The 23,513-nt window shown below is 41.0% G+C and overlaps 1 protein-coding gene across 2 annotated transcripts in view; it reads left to right on the forward strand.

Annotated features, from left to right (window-relative positions):
- The window catches only part of DNAH7 (dynein axonemal heavy chain 7), a 560,306-nt gene that overhangs the window by 484,381 nt on the left and 52,412 nt on the right, over positions 1-23,513 (forward strand). For both annotated transcript variants that reach the window (XM_069733889.1, XM_069733890.1), the window contains 6 exons: positions 410-586; positions 3,630-3,791; positions 7,007-7,207; positions 8,059-8,220; positions 15,162-15,347; positions 16,585-16,722. In XM_069733889.1, coding sequence (XP_069589990.1) covers positions 410-586; positions 3,630-3,791; positions 7,007-7,207; positions 8,059-8,220; positions 15,162-15,347; positions 16,585-16,722 — 1,026 coding nt within the window. The remainder of the gene's footprint in view (positions 1-409; positions 587-3,629; positions 3,792-7,006; positions 7,208-8,058; positions 8,221-15,161; positions 15,348-16,584; positions 16,723-23,513) is intronic.

A 23,513-nucleotide genomic window follows, 5' to 3' on the forward strand; every position in this document is an offset into this window, starting at 1 on the left:
TGTGGGTATTTTCAGTGTGTCGAGAAAAGGACCAACAAGCACATCTATCAGGGACTGGTCTGGAACTGCAGGGAATCTGTAGTCACAATGCTTAATGCATCCGTCCTGTAATGATAAGTAGCACCAGTAACATTTGGGTTATGGATTCATGATGCCATCTGTTGTGTGAAGCATTATTGCTGTATTACATTCTGTTTCCACACGAATACACAGTCTGCTTTACCTAGTGTTGGCTAATGTTAGCCAGATTGGAAGCATATTCCGCTTTATTATACATAATGTTGCTTTGGCACAGTTGTTATAGTTCTATCCTTGCTCAGGAATGATAAAGTACTAATATATAGTCAATAGTAGCATTGTTCATAGGTAATTTTACTGACTGCATCTCAACAAATATTTCTTTATCTAGGTAATTCCAATGATTCAGGAATTTGTAACAGTGAATCTGGGGCGACAGTTTATTGAACCTCCTCCATTTGATCTGTCAAAAGCGTTTGGTGACAGCCACTGCTGCGCTCCACTGATCTTTGTTCTGTCTCCTGGCGCTGATCCGATGGCCGCATTGTTGAAATTTGCTGATGATCAGGTAGTTACGCAAATATTTTTCAGCATTAGCACCTGCACCACACTGTATGTACAAACACTGATGAGGAGGTAAGACTTAGTGTTTTAGCGCTTAATAGGCAAAAAAACTAAACTGGCTTTTTCCATTCATATTTAAGATGCTGGCTTTTTCAATTCATACTTAAGGTGCTGCTTTTTTCCATTCATATTTAAGGTGCTGTTTTTTCCATTCATATTTAAGGTGCTGGCTTTTTTCCATTCATATTTAAGGTGCTGGCTTTTTCCATTCATACTTAAAGGGAACCTGTCACCCCCAAAATCGAAGGTGAGCTAAGCCCACCGGCATCAGGGGCTTATCTACAGCACAGAAAGATGAGAAAAAGAAGTTAGATTATACTCACCCAGGGGCGGTCCCGTTGCGGTCCGGTCCGATGGGCGTCGCGGTCTGGTCCGGGGCCTCCCATCTTCTTACGATGACATCCTCTTCTTGTCTTCACGCTGTGGCTCTGGCTCCGGAGTACTTTGCCTGCCCTGTTGAGAGCAGAGCAAAGTACTGCAGTGCGCAGGCGCCGGGAAAGGTCAGAGAGGCCCAGCGCCGGCGCACTGCAGTACTTTGCTCTGCCCTCAACAGGACAGGCAAAGTACACCTGCGCCAGAGCCACAGCATGAAGACAAGAAGAGGACATCATCCCATGAAGATGGGAGGCCCCGGACTGGACCACGACGCCCAACGGATCGGACTACCCGCCCAGGTCAGTATAATCTAACCTCTTTTTCTCATCTTTCAGGATACATTGGGGGCTTATCTACAGCATTACAGAATGCTGTTGATAAGCCCCTGATGTTGGTGGGTTTAGCTCACCTTCGATTTTGGGGGTGACAGGTTCCCTTTAAAGTGCTGGCTTTTATCCATTCATATTTAAAGTGCTGGCTTTTATCCATTCATATTTAAGGTGCTGGCTTTTATCCATTCAAATTTAAGGTGCTGGCTTTTTTCCATTCTTATTTAAGGTGCTGGCTTTTTTACAGTATATAGAAAATCTCTACATTGAAAGTGGTGCAGGGATGTCACCATATTTAGGAAGCAATTGCTTATCAGTGTTTGCATGTGTTCTTAATTTCTGAAGGTTTTTGATTATGGGATACACTAAATGGGATTGTCCGCATTCAGAAAAGTGGGCCCCAAGCTGTAAAATACCTAAAATAAGCAATAATCTTTTTAACCTTTTGATGGACACATAAGGTTTGCAAAAATGGCGACCAGCGACTTTCATTTTATTGAATTTGCGTAAAAGTAAACTAAAAATATCTGCATTTTGCCAAATGTGTAGTTTTATAAAATTCACATAGTATTTAATTTAATTATTTTCAAACTTATTTGCTCATCTTTACTTTATACCCATCTACTAAGTGTCAGAATCTCTCGAACCCAAATACCTGAGAAAGAGAAATGGTAGCGTTGCACTAACAGACAAGCTCTGGTGGGAAGCACTGAATCCCCTATAGTAGTTTCTCTGGCAGCAAAAACAATGAATCATCTATACATTAGACATCAGACCTAGTTAACTCCGTCCTGCCTGCTGTCATCGGTGTCATACTCCCCTTGCTGTTTGCTGGTGTCTTATATGGGATGGTTCTGAGATTCAAAGACTTTGGTTGCAAGTTGTAAACATTTTACGGGAAGTGGTGGAGGCCCCTGTAGATTACTCAGCAGAGACAGGTTTATTTGGAATCTTAGACCTGTAGCCTCATCATTACAGGGAAGTGCTCTATATGGGCCAGAATACTATTGCAATAGTTCAATGGAAAAAATATTAAGTAATGCAATTTAATATGATAATATAGTGTATAAAAATAGAGGCCTCCCTAAAAAATGTAAAAAAGTGTGGGGAAAGTGGTATAACTTGCCTGTCGCCCAATCCTCGGGTATGGCTCTTACTGAAGCTCTGTCCACCTCTCCTAATCTGTACATATAACAATGAGATCTTATTCTATACTGTACTCTTCCCACAAAACTATGTATAAGGGTATGTGTCCACGTTCAGGATTGCATCAGGATTTGGTCAGGATTTTATGTCAGTATTTGTAAGCCAAAACCAGGAGTGGAACAATTAGAGGAAAAGTATAATAGAAACATATGCACCACTTCTGCATTTATCACCCGCTCCTGGTTTTGGCTTACAAATACTGACATAAAATCCTGACCAAATCCTGATGCAATCCTGAACGTGGACACATACCCTTAATGTACTCAGCTCCTGCTCTATAACATGGTGCCTGAAGATTGGACTGCTTCTATTTAAGACTGGCATTATACACACCAGTCTTAATGAAGGTGGTTTTGGTAAAGGATGGGCCGAACTCCTTAAGAGAGGCACGCAATGCATCTTCTCAGTGTCGCGCACCTCCTTGCACCTTGCCAGAAATGTTACTGCAGTCATTGACTAGAATAACATTTCTGGCGTAAACAGTACCACCATTATTGATGAATTTGATGGCAATGTCATACCCACTCCTGCTCCAGTTTTGCCTATTTTAGTGGAGCTGCCTAAAATTGACGTGAAAACTCTGCATCGCGCAAATATTTTTCAACTTTTCACTTTGAGTCGGTGCCTTTATGTTTTCGTGTTACTCTTCTCTTTATTTGTTTTAGTAACTGATATGCTCCATACCGTGAACAAAGTAAAATGAGCAGTAACAGTTCTGTATGTATAATTTAATAAAATTACGGTACTTTTAAAAAAAATTCTATCCATACGTGATTACTTCTTCCATCAATATTTGCATTCGTTGATATTATTTCAATTGGGGAAAAAAAAATCAAATTTTACCCAACAGAGAATAATACCAATGAATGCAAATATGGATGGTAAAAGCGATCTAATACTGCCGGATTACTGATGCATCCATGTTCTAAACACTCTCCATCGACCTCAATGTAAAGTCAGATGAAATAGGGATTACAGAAACACCCATCTGATAGAGGAATACACACACACATATTTTATTGTAGGTATTTTCTTTAGTAATGATAAAATTACTGAACATATCTGCTTTACTTTTAGGGTTTTGGAGGTTCAAAGCTAAGCTCCCTATCTCTTGGGCAAGGGCAAGGACCGATCGCTCTTCAGATGACAGAAAAGGCTATAAAAGAAGGGAGTTGGGTTGTCCTTCAAAACTGCCACCTGGCTACGTCGTGGATGTCAATGTTGGAAAAAGTTTGTGAGGTATTTCTTTAGAAACCATTTATTGTGTTCTGAGCTACTAGATGGTAAGTTGACGATGAACACTTGTAGTCTTTAGAGGGAATCTGTTACTAGTCATGAGCAAAAGTGCTCGTTACTCAAGTTTGCCTAGGGTGCTGGGGTATGCAGCAAGTATTGCAGGTGATCGAGTGGCACGTCCCCGCGCCTGCATATTTCATGCCTGACATACACGGGCAATCCTTGCGTGTTTTGTGGCTGTCTAACAGCCGGGAAACATGTGACCCCGGGGACTAGAAGATGTCCCGTGATGCTTGGTGCATACCTGAGCACCTTAGGCAAACTCGAGTAACGAGCACCTGTGCTCATCACCATGCATTTCCATTTTTTTCCACCTAATCTGAGAGCAGCATAATGTAGAAACTTACTGGGCTGCTTGCTTATTTTGATAAAATCAGTTTTATCAGCAGATATTACCATTAGAAGGCTAGTAAACCTCTAGTAGTCCTCCATGAGCTCTGTGTAACCCTGACCCCACCACTGATTTTCAGCTTTCTGCCTATGCACAGTGTACACTGAAAGCTGTAGTGGGTGGGGTTTTACAGAGCTCAGCATTCAGAGCACCGGTAGACTTACAGCACATAAAACAGTGATATTATAACCAATACATATATGCTAGCCACCTTAGGGAGAGACCCAAGTTGGGCTAAATGTAGCGGGACGAAAGAGACCGAAAAGCCCTCTACTTAATGGAAATACATAGTGGATGCTTTCCTGAAACGGAAAGTACTTGCAAGCAGCATAATACAAAGAATAGCAGGTTTACCCAGAATCCTTTGCAGTAGGCGGAGCTATGCAAATCATCTCTTTCCACCCCAGTCTAATCCACAGCGCTTGGAACTGCCAAGCGTGCAATGCTGCAGATTAGTTTCTAAATTTACACAGCCAACCAATTCCTACCTGTGGACACGTGTGCACCTGATATTATAACCTTCAGTAAGCAGCCCAGTAAGTGATACATCCTTGTAATCAGGGTCTCCGAACCTGCATCATGCTGCTCTCAGATGGGAACAAAAACCTGGTGACAGATTCCTCTTAACTATATAAAAGACATAAGTTTGCATAGGAGCTGTAGACACTAGTGTCAAAAACCTATGTACCTATGTGTTGGAAATGTCACACCAAATTTCTTTACGACTGTATTGTATGTAGAGAGTGTGACAACCAGTGGTTTCTCCACTTCTGTGCTGGGGTGTCCTATAATACCCACATACCATAAGTACATAATTACATTGTGCAAGGTCTAAGTATCACACTATACTGAAGCCAAATCGCAGAGCAATATAGGAACAGTGAGGAAATACTCAGATCAGATCATTTTCTGATGATAAATTCCTACAAAATAAATAAATACATAAGAAATGGCCGTGTTCCTGTGATCAGCACTTTTTTCTTTTATGCATGCATCACCCTGTCAACTAAGGAGGGCTGACAGGGCAATATCAGTAGTTAGTATTCAATGCAGTTAGTAATAATGGAAATATGAATGAATGAATGTAGTCAGCAGTGATTCTGATGGGAGCCAGTGACGGACATGAAAAGGATAGAATCCTAGTGCCGCTTATGTGTGTGCAGCTAATACTAACACATGGCTGGAAATACCCACATACTTCTTACAAAGTTCGTTAAGACTGCAAAAAAAATTATTAGATTAAATAATCATTTTTAAACAAAAAAAAAAGCAAAAATGTATTAAGAAATGCGGATTGTTTTTCTAATCACCCTATCTTATGCCTCAATTTTAAAACACATACCCAAAAGCCGACTCCAGCTTCTATGTGAATATGTTTATTATGTTACGTGTCTGCAGTGAAGGAGTTAACGAAGTCTCACCTTATTTCTCACATCTATGTCCTTGAAGACATTCTCATTGATTGGTTCTGAAATAGCTAGTTTTGTGCGAGTCAGGTCTGATAAAATCTAAGCCACATCCGAGGTGAATGGGATTTTCATATTTAATGCGTATTGGAGCAAGCCAAGAAATGGAAAATATATTTAGAAAGTCAATTGCATTCATTCTAAAGTACAAGTATCATTATCTATAGATTAAAAGTTTTGAACCTTGGAAGATTCTTCGTTAAATAATTTTTATAGCAAAACATTTCCAGAGTGTGAACGGTTTGTATATATTAATGTGTTAAAATACGTATGACATATGCAGTTATAGAACTGTATGGCCTTAAAGCTGAAGCATATATTTCCTCTGTATGATAGGTCAGAAAGAAAATAAACGTGTATTTTGTAACATAAAAAATATATATAAGTAAAACGTTTCAATATCAATGTCAGATAATTTACAATAATTTATCACACCCCAAGCTATCTACATGTGCATGTAGCTCTTTCAAAGGCAAATAGAGCAATACGTTTACATGGCCGGTCTGTTCTTTACTTACTGAGATATTAACGTTTGAATTGGATTCATGCAACACCAGAAAGGAAAAGTTATGGAATAATGGAGATCACAGGTGCTACTGTGAGCCACCTACGTATCCTAAATGGGCTACCACGACCTGCAGTGTCTCCGGATTTGTCTCCCATCGATCACATCGGGGACTTATTGGTTGGCAATTGCAATGGGAGCTGCCATCAGTGGATCTTGATGATTTGTCCGAGTGCATTCAGCGTGGCAGAACATTCCTCAGACAACCACTAATAACCCACTGGTAGCAGCTGAGGCTGTAAGTGCAGGGATTTGAGTGCATAGCGCCTATACTCAATATTGAATAGACAGATGTTTTTGAAAATTCTGTTTCCATTTTTTCATCATTTGCATATCATGAACATGTCTGTAGATCCTGTGATTTTCAGAATTGTATGCCATTTTTTTCTTGGTATTGCAGTTTTTATTTTGGGCGGCTTCGCGCTGCAGTCATCGTGCGCCCTACAACATGTTGGAACATCTTTGCTGCAAGACTTCATGGAGAACCAGGCTGCAACAGAATTGAAAATAGGAAAAGACGTGAATCAAATTCATACAAAAATGTGATTTAAACTTATCGAAACTTATTTTTCACAAGGAGATTTTTTTTTTATTCATTTTTTGATTCACCACTTCGGCAAACTGAAGCTAAGAAGAGAATCATCGCGTAGAGTTTATAACTAGCATTAAATATTCATGACATGTTGAGTTTAGATTGCAGTGTATGTTTATAGTTTAATGTTTTGTCATTTTGTAGGAGCTGAATCCTGAGACTACGCATCCAGATTTTCGCCTCTGGCTTACAAGTTATCCATCACCAAATTTCCCTGTGTCAGTACTGCAGAATGGAGTGAAGATGACAAATGAGGCCCCCAAAGGCTTGCGTTCCAACATTATCCGCTCATACCTGATGGATCCTATCTCTGATCCTGAGTTTTTCAGCAGCTGCAAAAAGCTTGTTAGTAATATTTATTAGATTTCTAGTAATTGGCCAGTAGCAGAATTATTGTATTTACAACGTATAATATTGTTAACACATAGAATGTAGCGAAAATAAATGACATTCCACTAATTGTAACTACATGCAAGTAAGGCTATGTTAACATTAGCGTTCTGCCGGGCTGCGTCAGGCGGAGCCGCCGCGACGCATGCGCCATGCGCCCCTATATTTAACATGGGGGCGCATGGACATGCGTTTGCATGCGTTTTGCGATGCATGCGTCTTTTTTGCCGCAAGCGTTAGGGCGCAGAGGACGCAGCAAGATGCATTTTTTTTGCGTCCAAAATCCGGCAAAAAAAGGACGCATGCGTCGCAAAACTATGCGTTTTGCATGCGTTCTTGTTTGCGTTGTGCGTTGCGTCGCCGATGCAGCAGCGCCCAACGCAAATTTGAATGTAGCCTTTAGACCAGCTAGTCACTTTTATTAAAGAGAAACTCAGATGAAAATTACCATTTTCATAATCTTAGACCAATAAAGACTCATTTTATTACTTTACTGTTTGCTAAATAAGAATATATTCCCACCACAGACAGCAGATCATATGTCTGATTTTCGCACATTAGTATGTATTATCTAGCTTATTATCTAGCTATTGGAAACTCTATTCTTATCTATATACATTTTTTAAATGGAAAATAAACAAAAATGGCCATGAAGCTACAGCGATTGCAGTTTCCCATGTAGTCATTAACTATCACACATTCATACTATTTGCACAATACGTTTTGATACACCTAATATTCCTTTAGTTTGTAATATCAAACAAGCTTCCTTCCAATTTTGTGTTTTGTTTTTTCTTTTTTTGTAGCCGGAGTTTAAGAAACTGCTTTATGGACTGTGTTTCTTTCACGCTCTCGTTCAAGAAAGAAGAAAATTTGGCCCACTGGGATGGAATATTCCTTATGAATTTAACGAGACCGACATGAGAATTAGTGTTCAACAGCTGAATATGTTTCTAAATCAGTATGATGTAAGGAGCTGAAAATGATCGTCTTCGTTGTGGTCCATGTGAAAGATAATGGCAGCCATTTATGTTGGGATATGTTTGTGTTTATTTAAAAGAACATACATGTGATCATAACTTTGTTGCAACATAGCGAATAAATGTAAATTAGACTTTTGCCTAAAATGATGATTTCTAATTACGGTAATATGTGCAACATACATACAGAACATGAGGGATTTTACATATACAGTTCAAATAACATTAAAAGGTTAAACTGGTAACCCCTTCTTGCAAATGGACGTGCCATTACATTCTGTGGTTCTAAAGCATCGTGTAAGCAAAGAATCCCAGTGTTTAGTGTCCTAGGGGGGACAAGTAAAGTTCATCTAAGTTCAAAAAATGGAATGAAGCAAAAAAAAAAGTACCTCTAAAAAAAAAAAAGATATATATATATATATATAAACATATATTTGTAAAAAATATATATAGACTGCATATATATACATATATATATACAGTACAGCCCAAAAGTTTGGGCACACCCTCTCATTTGAAGATTTTTCTGTATTTTCATGACTATGAGAATTGTATATTCACACTGAAGGCATCAAAACTATGAATTAACACATGTGGAATTATTACTTAACCAAAAAGTGTGAAACAACTGAAATTATATCTTATATTCTAGGTTCTTCAAAGTAGCCACCTTTTGCTTTGATGACTGCTTTGCGCACTCTTGGCATTCTCTTGATGAGCTTCAAGAGGTAGTCACCAGAAATGGTTTTCACTTCACAGGTGTGCCCTGTCAGGTTTAAGAAGTGGGATTTCTTGCTTTATAAATGGGGTTGGGACCATCAGTTGTGTTGTACAGAAGTCTGGTGGATACACAGCTGATAGTCCTACTGAATAGACTGTTAAAATTTGTATTATGGTAAGAAAAAGCAGCTAAGTAATGAGAAACGAGTGGCCATCATTACTTTAAGAAATGAAGGTCAGTCAGTCCGAAAAATTGGGAAAACGTTGAAAGTGTCCCCAAGTTCAGTGGCAAAAACCATCAAGTGCTTCGAAGAAACTGGCTCACATGAGGACCGCCCCAGGAAAGGAAGACCAAGAGTCACCTCTGCTCCTGAGGATAAGTTTATCTGAGTCACCAGCCTCAGAAATTGCAGGTTAACAGCAGCTCAGATTAGAGACCAGGTCAATGCCGCACAGAGTTCTAGCAACAGACACATCTCTACAACAACTGTTAAAAAGGGACTTTGTGCAGCAGGCCTTCATGGTAAAATAGCTGCTAGGAAACCACTGCTAAGGACAGGCAACAAGCAGAAGAGACTTGTTTGGGCTAAAGAACACAAGGAATGGACATTATACTAGTGGAAATCTGTGCTTTGGTCTGATGAGTCCAAATTTGAGATCTTTGGTTCCAACCACCGTGTCTTTGTGCGACGCAGAAAAGGTGAACGGATGGACTCTACATGCCTGGTTCCCACCGTGAAGCATGGAGGAGGAGGTGTGATGGTGTGGGGGTGCTTTGCTGGTGACATTGTTAGGGATTTATTCAAAATTGAAGGCATACTGAACCAGCATGGCTACCACAGCATCTTGCAGCAGCATGCTATTCCATCCGGTTTGTGTTTAGTTGGACCATCATTTATTTTTCAACAACAGGACAATGACCCCAAACACACCTCCAGGCTGTGTAAGGGCTATTTGACCAAGATGGAGAGTGATGGGGGTGCTGCGCCAGATGACCTGGCCTCCACAGTCACCAGACCTGAACCCAATCGAGATGGTTTGGGGTGAGCTGGACCGCAGAGTGAAGGCAAAAGGGCCAACAAGTGCTAAGCATCTCTGGGAACTCCTTCAAGATTTTTGGAAGACCATTCCCGGTGACTACCTCTTGAAACTCATCAAGAGAATGCCAAAAGTGTGCCAAGAAGTCATCAAAGCAAAAGGTGGCTACTTTGAAGAATCTAGAATATAAGACATAATTTCAGTTGTTTCACACTTTTTTGTTAAGTATATACAGTGGGGCAAAAAAGTATTTAGTCAGTCAGCAATAGTGCAAGTTCCACCACTTAAAAAGATGAGAGGCGTCTGTAATTTACATCATAGGTAGACCTCAACTATGGGAGACAAACTGAGAAAAAAAATCCAGAAAATCACATTGTCTGTTTTTTTAACAATTTATTTGCATATTATGGTGGAAAATAAGTATTTGGTCAGAAGCAAACAATCAAGATTTCTGGCTCTCACAGACCTGTAACTTCTTCTTTAAGAGTCTCCTCTTTCCTCCACTCATTACCTGTAGTAATGGCACCTGTTTAAACTTGTTATCAGTATAAAAAGACACCTGTGCACACCCTCAAACAGTCTGACTCCAAACTCCACTATGGTGAAGACCAAAGAGCTGTCAAAGGACACCAGAAACAAAATTGTAGCCCTGCACCAGGCTGGGAAGACTGAATCTGCAATAGCCAACCAGCTTGGAGTGAAGAAATCAACAGTGGGAGCAATAATTAGAAAATGGAAGACATACAAGACCAATGATAATCTCCCTCGATCTGGGGCTCCACGCAAAATCCCACCCTGTGGGGTCAGAATGATCACAAGAACGGTGAGCAAAAATCCCAGAACCATGCGGGGGGACCTAGTGAATGAACTGCAGAGAGCTGGGACCAATGTAACAAGGCCTACCATAAGTAACACACTACGCCACCATGGACTCAGATCCTGCAGTGCCAGACGTGTCCCACTGCTTAAGCCAATACATGTCCGGGCCCGTCTGAAGTTTGCTAGAGAGCATTTGGATGATCCAGAGGAGTTTTGGGAGAATGTCCTATGGTCTGATGAAACCAAACTGGAACTGTTTGGAAGAAACACAACTTGTCGTGTTTGGAGGAAAAAGAATACTGAGTTGCATCCATCAAACACCATACCTACTGTAAAGCATGGTGGTGGAAACATCATGCTTTGGGGCTGTTTCTCTGCAAAGGGGCCAGGACGACTGATCGGGTACATGAAAGAATGAATGGGGCCATGTATCGTGAGATTTTGAGTGCAAACCTCCTTCCATCAGCAAGGGCATTGAAGATGAAACGTGGCTGGGTCTTTCAACATGACAATGATCCAAAGCACACCGCCAGGGCAATGAAGGAGTGGCTTCGTAAGAAGCATTTCAAGGTCCTGGAGTGGCCTAGCCAGTCTCCAGATCTTAACCCTATAGAAAACCTTTGGAGGGAGTCAAAAGTCCGTGTTGCCAAGGGAAAAGCCAAAAACATTACTGCTCTAGAGGAGATCTGCATGGAGGAATGGGCCAACATACCAACAACAGTGTGTGGCAACCTTGTGAAGACTTACAGAAAACGTTTGACCTCTGTCATTGCCAACAAAGGATATATTACAAAGTATTGAGATGAAATTTTGTTTCTGACCAAATACTTATTTTCCACCATAATATGCAAATAAAATGTTAAAAAAACAGACAATGTGATTTTCTGGATTTTTTTTTCTCAGTTTGTCTCCCATAGTTGAGGTCTACCTACGATGTAAATTACAGACGCCTCTCATCTTTTTAAGTGGTGGAACTTGCACTATTGCTGACTGACTAAATACTTTTTTGCCCCACTGTAATTCCACATGTGTTAATTCATAGTTTTGATGCCTTCAGTGTGAATGTATAATTTTCATAGTCATGAAAATACAGAAAAATCTTTAAATGAGGTGTGTCCAAACTTTTGGTCTGTACTGTATATATATAATTTTTTTCTTAGCAAATATTTATTTATTATGAATAATATTTCATATTACTGATGTCTAAACTTAATTTCTTATGGCATTAATAAATTGATGCAAAGGCTATGATGGAATTTATGTTTTTAGCATGAATTCAATGTAAAAAAAAATAATATTCAAACATTTATATTACTTATAACCCCAAAATAAAAATCAAGCCTTAATTTGGCTAAATGATTGGGAGTATATGGGCCTTGGACAATGGTGACATAAAATTATAATTATTTTTATTTTATAAAACTTTTATTCAGTAAAAGTACTAAAATAAAAAATAAAAATTGTATGAAGTTTTAGTATTCTGAAATCATCATAAAAGAAAGTAAACTCGTACATTATTATATAACTAAGGTAACAAAAAATGATGGGACTTTTTTTTTATCTCATAAATAAAAATAATACAATTTAATTAGCTTATTATTTATTCCCCAAAATAAAGGCAGTATAAAGTACAACTTGCCCTGCAAAAAAACCCTCATGCAGCTTTATCAATGGGAAAATAAAAACAAGTTGTAGCTCTTGTCTAAGTTTATTGAAGAAAAAAATGTTGCTAGCTTTATGTCATGTAAAAAAAATCATGCCAAGAACAATATGTTCAGAACTTTTTCCACCTTTAACGTCACCTGTAATCTGTATAAGTCAGTGGAAAAAGAAAAATAAAGAACTAAAATAATGTGGTTGCATAAATATGTACAGCTTTATACTAATTCTTTGTTAAAGCATCATTTTTATCAGTATCTTTTTGGGTAGCAGTCTAACCTCATGGCACATCTCGAATTGGCAATATTTGCCCTCTCTTCCTTTCAGTAGCGTTCCAATCTGTCAGATTGCAAGGGCATCTTCTTTGTACAGCCCTCTTCAGGTCACTCACAGATTTTCAATTCGATTCAGGTCTGGGCTCTGGCTAGGCCTCTAAAAGTTAAATCTTCAGGCAAGCCATTCTTTGGTTTATTTGTGCTGAAATAGTGAAATTCCTCCTAATCTCCAGCTTTGTAACAGTTGTCTGAAGGTTTTGTTGCAAAATTGACTGATGTTTGAAACTGTTTTAATTCCCTCAAATCAGCTGATGAAAAACGGTACCAAACCAAAATGCTGCCTCCACCATGCTTTGCTGTTGGAATTGTGTTCTTTTTGGTGCTGTGCAGTGTTGGTTTTGCACCAAGCATACCTTTTGGAATTATGACCAAAAACTAAAATCCTGGTTTCATCAGACTATGACACATTTTCCCATATGCTTGTGGCAGACTTGATTTAGGTTATGGCAAAACATAGCGGGGCTTCAATGTTTTTCTTTGTAAAAAAGAAAAGGATTCAGTCTTGCCACCCCACCCCACCCCACAGGCCAGACATATGAAGATTATGGGTGATTGTTGTCACATGCAGTACAGAACGAGTACTTGCCAGAAATTCCTGTAGCTCATTTAATATTGCTGTAGGCCTCATGGCAGCATCCCAGACCATTTTTATCATCTTTTTTTATGAGGTACTAGGTAATGTCACTGGTGTTTCAAATGTTAGCCACTTCTTGCTGACTGTCTTCAATGTGCATTTTTGTACCCTTCTCTTTATTGATAACAATTACATACCTTTGCTGTGTTGTAAGCTGTTTACAGACAATGTTTTTTTTTATGTAAAATGCAACTAAGAAACAGTTAAGCTTTATATTGGGTTAATTAGAATCACTTTAAATGATGGCGGCTGTGTACCGATTAGAGATGAGTGAATTTTTCAATGTTCGATTCAGATTACGATCACTGTATTTACAATATTTGCCGATCATAGCCGAAAGCCATTGGAGTCAATGGGAATACCGATGAACGAATATGTTCGGAAACGATCATCAAACATAAATTCAGAACGAATATGGTACAAATATGACACAAATGTGGCACATTTGGATTCGGCAATCGTTTTCCGAACATATTTGCTCATTTCTGGTACTAACTACTATTTACCATAAGTTGAAATATAATTTGTTAATTCTGAGTATAACCACATCATCAATTATGAAAGAGTGTTCGCACTTATACTGTTAAGGGTCGAGTTCTCGCCTCTGCACAGGGGGAATCTCGAGCCATCTCCTCTCCGGTCTCCCATTCCTCTCCAGCCACAGTGGAGCCTCGTCAGCGGAGACGTCGGTCCCAGCGTCTGGCTCAGCCTGATACTGTGCAGATGGTTTCTGCTGCTTTCCCAGGCTCATCCATTGTAGCCAGTATTGGTCAGCGGCGAGCAGGCGTCTCTGGGACTGAGTCCTGCTTTTTCCCTTCTGAGTATGTCCAAGGTAAGACCTCTCATTGGAGGTCTGGGGTCACATGCTCAGGTACTGCTGCAGCTCCCATTGGTCCTCTAGGAAGGTCCTGAAGTTGCTCTGGTATTGTAGCAGCTTTCTTTGGTCCTCTAGGAAGGTCCTGAAGTTGCTGCAGCTATAAAAGGTTTGCATGGCCGCACGGCCATGCGCTAGTATCACTTCATGTTATGAGCTTGTTAATTGTGGTCGCGCCTGTATGATTGTATTCAGGGACCCAGCTGAAATAAGCCCCTAGAATACCGCCACCTCCGGTGAGGAGTTTTTGTGTGCTTCTCTGTGTGCGTGGCCATCAGCTCAGCAGTTAGCTGTGTTCCCCTGTAACGCTAACAGGGCACAGCGTGTTCTTTTCTGTGTGACTCAGTGAAGTAACTGAGTTCACTTATACCGCCATATAGCAGCAGGTTGTCTCCTGCACGGTGGACCCCAGGCTGCGAACGCACCAATTATAACATCCATATTAACTCGTGCGTTCCGCCAGTCCTCACATATACAACCATATTATTTTATTTTTGGTATTTTAATTGCACCCCTCAAAATTATTGCAGTTTATTTCTCAAAAGATTTGTACAGATTATAGATGACATTAAGGTGTAAAAAGTTCTGAAATGATTCTACTTGGTATGATTTTTTTTTTTTACATGAGAAACACCTGCCATTCAATAGGGGGTGTAGACTTTATATCTCCACTATAAGTAGTTTTGTTCCTAGTTGCATTTTATGGCAGTTTAGTTTGTTGTCAACATTCTGATAAATACATACTTTGCTATGAGGCCCATGAGCTCTACATACACCGCTGGGTTGTCTGGGGGTTATCAGAAGGTTCCCATTTGTAATACTGTTATAACTGATGTCCATGTTGTTACAGGAGGTGCCATATGATGCCCTAAGATACATGACTGGAGAGTGTAATTATGGAGGAAGAGTGACTGATGACTGGGACCGCCGGACGCTTCGTAGCATTTTGAATAAATTCTACACCCCAGAAATAACTAAAAATGAAAATTACAAATTTGACTCGAGCAGCATTTACTATGCACCTTCAGATGGGGATGTGAGCATAACTTTTACGATGCATCTGTTTATACACAATATAGTTAACATTTTACTTTTCACTTAATTGTATGATTAACTGAAATTCTGAGCTACGCATTTATAAACACAAAAACATTTGACTATTTTGTTTATATTTTAGCATGTTCGCTACGTTTTAGCCTTGATAATCTCTCTTAGTTCATGTTAAAACACTGTTTATTATTAAACCTGTTTGCCTTTGTTTTTTTTTCAAGTTATACAAATGTGCATATTATCCATTCTCTAATATGTTGTATATTGCTGATATATGTGGTGGTTAAAATTAGCTTTTAAAGGGAACCTGTCACCTCGGAAATTGCTATTTACCTGCAGATATAAGTGTAATTACAAAGTAAATAGCGTTACAAAGCCGCCCGGATGCCGTACTGAAAATACGGCTACTGCAAGAAAATGAAGTTATTTCCTCCTGGGAGCCGCCAGCTTTCAGTCGTAAAGGTCTGATTGGAGTGATTGCGATCGCAGTGTCAGGGCGTCCTTAGCAGTACTGTGAGGGGTGACTGTAAGTGCTCCAGTTACACCTCTATGGGGAAAATGGCGGCTCCCAGTAGGAATGAAGTTAATTTAGCCTTGGTAATCACGTGATCAGTAAGGTGACCGGGCAACATTGTAACGCTATGTCCGAGTGCTAGCTTCCCGTTAACAAACAGAATATACACATCACTAATACAGAGCTGAGGGCTTGTTGCGGTATCTTACTATTCCTTTCTTTTCTGCCCACGAGTCCATTAAACCCAGAAACTTTTCTCCCTTCTGCAGTGATGCTATGGCACATCGATGTTAACCATTTTATGCACTGAACCGAAAAGCTTTTAGCTGTACAGAGATAATGAAATTGCAGGCAGATGAAATGCCCTTAGACTGTCAGTGAGTGGAACAGCTCTGTTATTTTATGATTTAAAGTCTGCAGAAATGATTTACAGCCGGTGACTAGATGACATTACCAAATATAGGGACGTGAATTCAATTATTTAGATCAATTACCCACATGCACCAAAGAGGAGGAAGGAGGCTCCTTCATAGTTTAATGCCCATTCTTCATCGCTGTGAGGCTGATTATGTGTCGTTGCCATATCTCTCACTTTCCTTATAGGACACTGTCGATAATGGGAAGATGTTAATGCTTTTAAGGTAGTTTAAGACTAATAAATATAAATTAAAGTTCTGACCCTTTTTAACACTTCCTTTTTTTCTCTCAGTACGACCATTATGTAGAATATACAAAGACCCTCCCTCTGAATCCTTCCCCTGAGATTTTCGGAATGAATTCTAATGCTGACATTACCAAAGACCAGTCGGAAACACAGCAGTTATTTGATAACATCCTTCTAACACAGGTATGACACTGCGAATTACAGCGCTAATCACAACATATCACCCAGTTTTACAGGTTTTATTCTTCTCACAAATTCTATAGTTGAGTGTTATTGCATTAGAAGTTAGATGTATAATGACAGTATTTGCCAAATAATAAGATTCAAGTGTGGTTCTGCCTGGCCCCCCAGCAACGGACTAAAATGCGCCCCTGGCCCCCGAAGAGATGCTTACATGGTGAATACATACTGTGCAATGCACAGACACAATGATACCGCCAGAGGGAGAGACACTTCTTGTATACTCTTTCTATATTGGCTAAAAATAGTTTCTGTCTAATAAAAAATGTCAAAATTTGGGACTGCCTTCAAGTAACTCAGAATGTCCTGTAAGGGTGTGTCAAAAATTTTTTTTTATCAAATCCTTTAAAAGGTATTTTTATGAAACAGATTTCCATTCCTTTATTTAGAAAGTGCAAACTTGAGACTATACTGTCTTAACCCCTTAATGACCGATATACCTTTTAACGGCGGTCGTTAAGGGTACTTAAACCACAGCGCTGTTAATTAAAAGTGTATAGCACCCCACAGAGTCGGAATTTCTCCGTGGTCTCGGCTGCCGGGGGAAGCCGAGAATCCAGAGAACATGATTCAGGTCAGTTTTTACTGTCCCCGGGGTTGCAATCACCATTATTAACTGTATCGCACATCAGAGGAGAAATAGGGTCCCCGATCCCCCCTGTACCTACGGGTGTCACCCAGTATGCCTGGGTCCGCTTTCAACGTCCTGCGTCCTCCCGTGTCTTCTTCTGGGAAGAAAATGGAGGGCGCATGTGCAATGCGCCCGCCGAGATCTGCCTGCCGGTACCCGGCAACAATAGGGAGATTTTTCATATTGGTTCATTTTGGTCGCTGTGATAGACACTATCACAGTGATCAAAATAAAAAAAAATAGTAAATGAACCCCCCTTTATCACCCCCATAGTTCGGGAAAAATAATGAAAATGTATTTATTTCCATTTTTCCATTAGGGTTACAGTTCGGCTAAAATTAGTTGGGCTAAAGATAGGGTTGGGGCTAAAATTAGGGTTAGGGTTGGGATTAGGGTTTGCATTAGGGTTAGGGTTTGGATTAGGGTTGGGATTAGGGTTAGGGGTGTGTTGGGGTTAGAGTTGATTTAGGGTTAGGCTAGTGGTTAGGGTTGGGATTAAGGTTAGGGGTGTGTGCGGGGTTAGGGTTGTGGTTAGGGTTATGGTTGGGATTAGGGTTAGGGGTGTGTTGGGGTTAGGGTTGTGATTAGGGTTGGGATTAGGGGTGTGTTGGAGTTAGAGTTGTGATTAGGGTTATGGTTAGGGTTGGGATTAGGGGTGTGTTGGGGTAAGGGTTGTGATTAGGGCTATGGTTAGGGTTGGGATTAGGGTTAGGGGTTTGTTGGGGTTAGGGTTGGAGTTAGATTTTTTTTTTTTTTTACAGTTTAGGTACATCAGGGGGTCTCCAAATGCGACATGGTGCCATCATTGATTCCAGCCAATTTTGCATTCAAAAAGTCAAATGGTTTACCCTCCCTTCTGAGCTCTGCGCCCAAACAGTAGTTCACCCCCACATATGGGGCATCAGCGTACTCAGGACAAATTGCACAAAAAGTTTGGACATCTCATTTCTCCTGTTACCCTTGTAAAAATAAAAATTTGGGGGCAAAAAGGTAATTTTTCTGGAACAAATAGGATTTTTTATTTTCACGGCTCTACGTTATAAACTTCTGTGAAGCACTTGGGGGTTCAAAGGGCTCACCACACATGTAGATAAGTTCCTTAAGGGGTCTAGTTTCCAAAATGGTGTCACTTGTGTTTAGGCGCATCAGGGGATCTCCAAACGTGACATGGCGCCTGATCTCAATTTCAGCCAATTCTGCATTGAAAAAGTCAAACGTTGCTCCTTCCCTTCCAAGCTCTGCGGTGCGCCCAAACAGTGGTTTACCCCACATATGGAGTATTGGCGTATTGATGAGAAATTTCACAACAAATTTTGTGGTTCATTTTCTCTTTTTACACTTGTGAAAATAAAAAAAATTGGTTCTGAAGTAAAATGTTTGTAAAAAAAGTTACCGTATATACTCGAGTATAAGCCGAGATTTTCAGCCCCTAAATTTTGGGCTGAAAGTGCCCCTCTCGGCTTATACTCGAGTCACAGTGGGCGGCAGGGTCGGCGGGTGAGGGAGAGGGCGCTGAGGCATACTCACCTAGTCCCGGTGATCCTGGCGCTCCCCCTGCCGTCACACTGTCTTCGGTGCTGCAGCTCTTCCCCTCTTCAGCGGTCACGTGGGACCGCTGATTAGAGAAATGAATATGCGGCTCCACCTCCCATTTCTCTAATCAGCGGTGCCGGTGACCGCTGATAGAGGAAGAGGCTGCGGCACCGAAGACCGTGTGACAGGCAGAGGGAGCGGGACGCCGGGAGCAGGTAAGTATGTAATATTCACCTGTCTGCGTTCCACACGCCGGGCGCCGCTCTGTCTTCGCGTCCTCTTGCACTGACTGTTCAGGTCAGAGGGCACGATGACGCATATAGTGTGCGCGCCGCCCTCTGCCTGATCAGTCAGTGCGGAGAGACGCCGAGACGAGACGCTGAGGAGCTGCAAGCAGCGAGGTGAGTATGGCATTTTTTTTTTTATTGCAGCAGCAATGGCACAGCTTTATATGGCACAGCTATGGGGCAATAATGAACGGCGCAGAGCACTATATGGCAGCTATGGGGCAATAATGAACGGTGCAGAGCAATATATGGCACAGCTATGGGGCAATAATGAACGGTACAGAGCAATATATGGCACAGCTATGGGGCAATAATGAACGGCGCAGAGCACTATATGGCACAGCTATGGGGCAATAATGAACGGTACAGAGCACTATATGGCACAGCTATGGGGCAATAATGAACGGTGCAGAGCACTATATGGCAGCTATGGGGCAATAATGAATGGTACAGAGCACTATATGGCACAGCTATGGGGCAATAATGAACGGCGTAGAGCACTATATGGCACAGCTATGGGGCAATAATGAACGGTACAGAGCACTATATGGCACAGCTATGGGGCAATAATGAACGGTGCAGAGCACTATATGGCACAGCTATGGGGCAATAGTGAACGGTGCAGAGCATTATATGGCAGCTATGGGGCAATAATGAACGGTGCAGAGCACTATATGGCACAGCTATGGGGCAATAATGAACGGCGCAGAGTACTATATGGCACAGCTATAGGGCAATAATGAACGGTGCAGAGCACTATATGGCACAGCTATGGGGCAATAATGAACGGTGCAGAGCACTATATGACACAGCTATGGGGCAATAATGAACGGCGCAGAGCACTATATGGCAGCTATGGGGCAATAATGAACGGTACAGAGCACTATATGGCACAGCTATGGGGCAATAATGAACGGTGCAGAGCACTATATGGCACAGCTAAGGGGCAATAATGAACGGCGCAGAGCACTATATGGCACAGCTATGGGGCAATAATGAACGGTGCAGAGCACTATATGGCAGCTATGGGGCAATAATGAACGGTGCAGAGCACTATATGGCACAGCTATGGAGCAATAATGAATGGCGCAGAGCACTATATGGCACAGCTATGGGGCAATAATGAACAGCGCAGAGCACTATATGGCACAGCTATGGGGCAACAATGAATGGTGCAGAGCACTATATGGCACAGCTATGGGGCAATAATGAATGGCGCAGAGCACTATATGGCACAGCTATGGGGCAATAATGAACAGCGCAGAGCACTATATGGCACAGCTATGGGGCAACAATGAACGGTGCAGAGCACTATATGGCACAGCTTTGGGGCAATAATGAATGGCGCAGAGCACTATATGGCACAGCTATGGGGCAATAATGAACGGTGCAGAGCACTATATGGCACAGCTATGGGGCAATAATGAACGGTGCAGAGCACTATATGGCACAGCTATGGGGCAACAATGAACGGTGCAGAGCACTATATGGCACAGCTATGGAGCAATAATGAATGGCGCAGAGCACTATATGGCACAGCTATGGGGCAATAATGAACAGCGCAGAGCACTATATGGCACAGCTATGGGGCAACAATTAACGGTGCAGAGCACTATATGGCACAGCTATGGGGCAATAATGAACGGCGCAGAGCACTATATGGCACAGCTATGGGGCAATAATGAACGGTGCAGAGCACTATATGGCACAGCTATGGGGCAATAATGAACGGTGCAGAGCACTATATGGCACAGCTATGGGGCAATAATGAACGGTGCAGAGCACTATATGGCACAGCTATGGGGCAATAATGAAGGGTGCAGAGCACTATATGGCACAGCTATGGGGCAAAAATGAACGGTGCAGAGCACTATATGGCACAGCTACGGGGCAATAATGAACGGTGCAGAGCACTATATGGCACAGCTATGGGGCAATAATGAACGGTATGGAGCATCTATTTTTATTTTTGAAATTCACCGGTAGCTGCTGCATTTTCCACCCTAGGTTTATACTCGAGTCAATAAGTTTTCCCATTTTTTTTGTGGCAAAATTAGGGGGGTCGGCTTATACTCGGGTCGGCTTATACTCGAGTATATACGGTAAATGTTAATTTTTTCCTTCCACATTGCTTCTGCTGCTGTGAAGCACATAAAGGGCTAATAAACTTCTTGAATGTGGTTTTGAGCACCTTGAGGGGTGCAGTTTTTAGAATGGTGTCACTTTTGGGTATTTTCTGTCATGTACACCCCTCAAAGTGACCTTTAATTGTAATGTGGTCCCTAAAAAAATGGTTTTGAAAATGTTGTTGTAAAAACGAGAAATTGCTCGTCAACTTTAAACCCTTATAACTTCCTAACAAAAAAAATGTTGTTTCTACAATTGTGCTGATGTAACGTATACATCTGGGTAATGTTATTTATTGTATTTTCTGTGACATAACTCTTGATTTAAGGACATAAAAATGAAAAGTTTGAAAATTGCGAAATTTTAATTTTTTTTGCCATATTTGTTTTTTTCATAAATAAACGCAAGTGATATCAAAGAAATTTTACCACTAACATGAAGTACAGTATTTCACGAAAAAACATTATCCGAATCAGTGGGATCCGTTAAAACATTCCAGAGTTATAACCACATAAAGTGACAGTGGTCAGAATTGTAAAAATTGGCCCGGTCATTAAGCTGCAAATTGGCTCTGTCACTAAGGGGTTAAACTGCACCAAGTCTGTGGCTCATGCTTCTTCATCTTTAGCCAATTTTTTCCAACTTTTCATCATTGTGTTGCTTTCTTTTTCCCACTTTGTTGCTAGCATTTGTTGCAGCTTAGTGCACATTGTGGCATTGGAGCCACTCTCTTTTCTTACAGCCCCCTAAGGTCCACAACCTCTATTGCATAAAGTTGTAGTGTTTTTAACACATAATAAATAGGTGTAAAACTTTGTACCAAAGTGAAAGCACTTGTCTCGAAGCATTGTGTGAAGATCCTGTTTCAGGTTCCCTTTTCTCCATTCCATTTTTATCCATCATCCAAGTATTTGCCCATCCTGGAAAACTTCTTTAACTGTTCATGTTGGTTTGTTGTTGCATCGGTGTAATGACCAAACATTAAGTATTTCCCATGTTTTATTATTTTTAATTTAACTTTTTTTTTCTTTCAGAGTGTTAGTGGTGTAAGTAAAATGTCTTAATTGTAGTTTGTGTGACTTACTTTCATTTTCTTCATTACTATATGATATCAAGAAGTACTTCTCACTAAATTAGAATATCATCAAAAAGTTAATTTATTTCTGTTCTTCAATACAAAAAGTGAAACTCATACATTATATAGGGTCATGACAGACAGAGTGATCTATTTCAAGTATTTATTTCTTCAAAACCTACAGAAGCAAAATAAACATAAACCCTGCTTGTAACTAAATATGTAAAAAGCAAAAGTTCATTTAATTAACACATGGCTCTTATTAAGGCTATGTGCACACATCCGGAATTGCCGCGGAAATTTCCACGGCAATTCTGCAACTGTGCCGCTGGTAAAACGCATTCGTAATTCACATGCATTTTCCCGCTAAACACTAGCGTTTTACAAGCGTAGTTAGCTTGCAGAATGCTAGCGTTTTCCAAGCGTCCTGTAGCATCGCTTGGAAAACTGATTGACAGGTTGGTCACACTTGTCATATACAAGAGAGTCAACCATCAGCACTCAGTTAGGGGATGCACCCCCCTATGCAGCATCAACAGTAAAAAAGATAGAATGTTAAAAATAATAAAAAAAAAAAAGAAATCGTGATATTCTCACCTTCCGGCGTCCCTCGCAGTCTTCCCGCTCCTCACGATGCTCCCGTTCCCAGTAATGCCTCGCAGCAATTACCCCATATGACTTAGTCTACGTTCACACTAGCGTTATGCTAGTTTGCGTCGGGCGACGCAGCGGCGACGCATGCGTCATGCGCCCCTATATTTAACATGGGGGACGCATGTGTTTTTGTTTGTTGCGTTGTGCGACGCATGCGTCTTTTTTGCCGCAAGCGTCGGACCAAGAAAACGCAACAAGTTGCATTTTTATTGCGTCCGAATTTCGGCAAAAAACGACGCATTCGCCGCAAAACGCAGCGTTTTTGCGTGCGTTTTGGTGCGTTTTTGCGTGCGTTGCGTCGCAGACGCAGCGGCGCACAACGCTAATGTGAACGTAGCCTTAGCGGTCTCGCGAGACCCACGTCATCATAGGTCATTGCCGCAAAGCATCACTGGGAACGGAAGCATCGCGAGGAGTGGGAAGACTG

The sequence above is a fragment of the Ranitomeya imitator genome, chromosome 7 (assembly GCF_032444005.1).
Source record: "Ranitomeya imitator isolate aRanImi1 chromosome 7, aRanImi1.pri, whole genome shotgun sequence".
NCBI classification, from domain to species: Eukaryota; Metazoa; Chordata; class Amphibia; order Anura; family Dendrobatidae; genus Ranitomeya; species Ranitomeya imitator.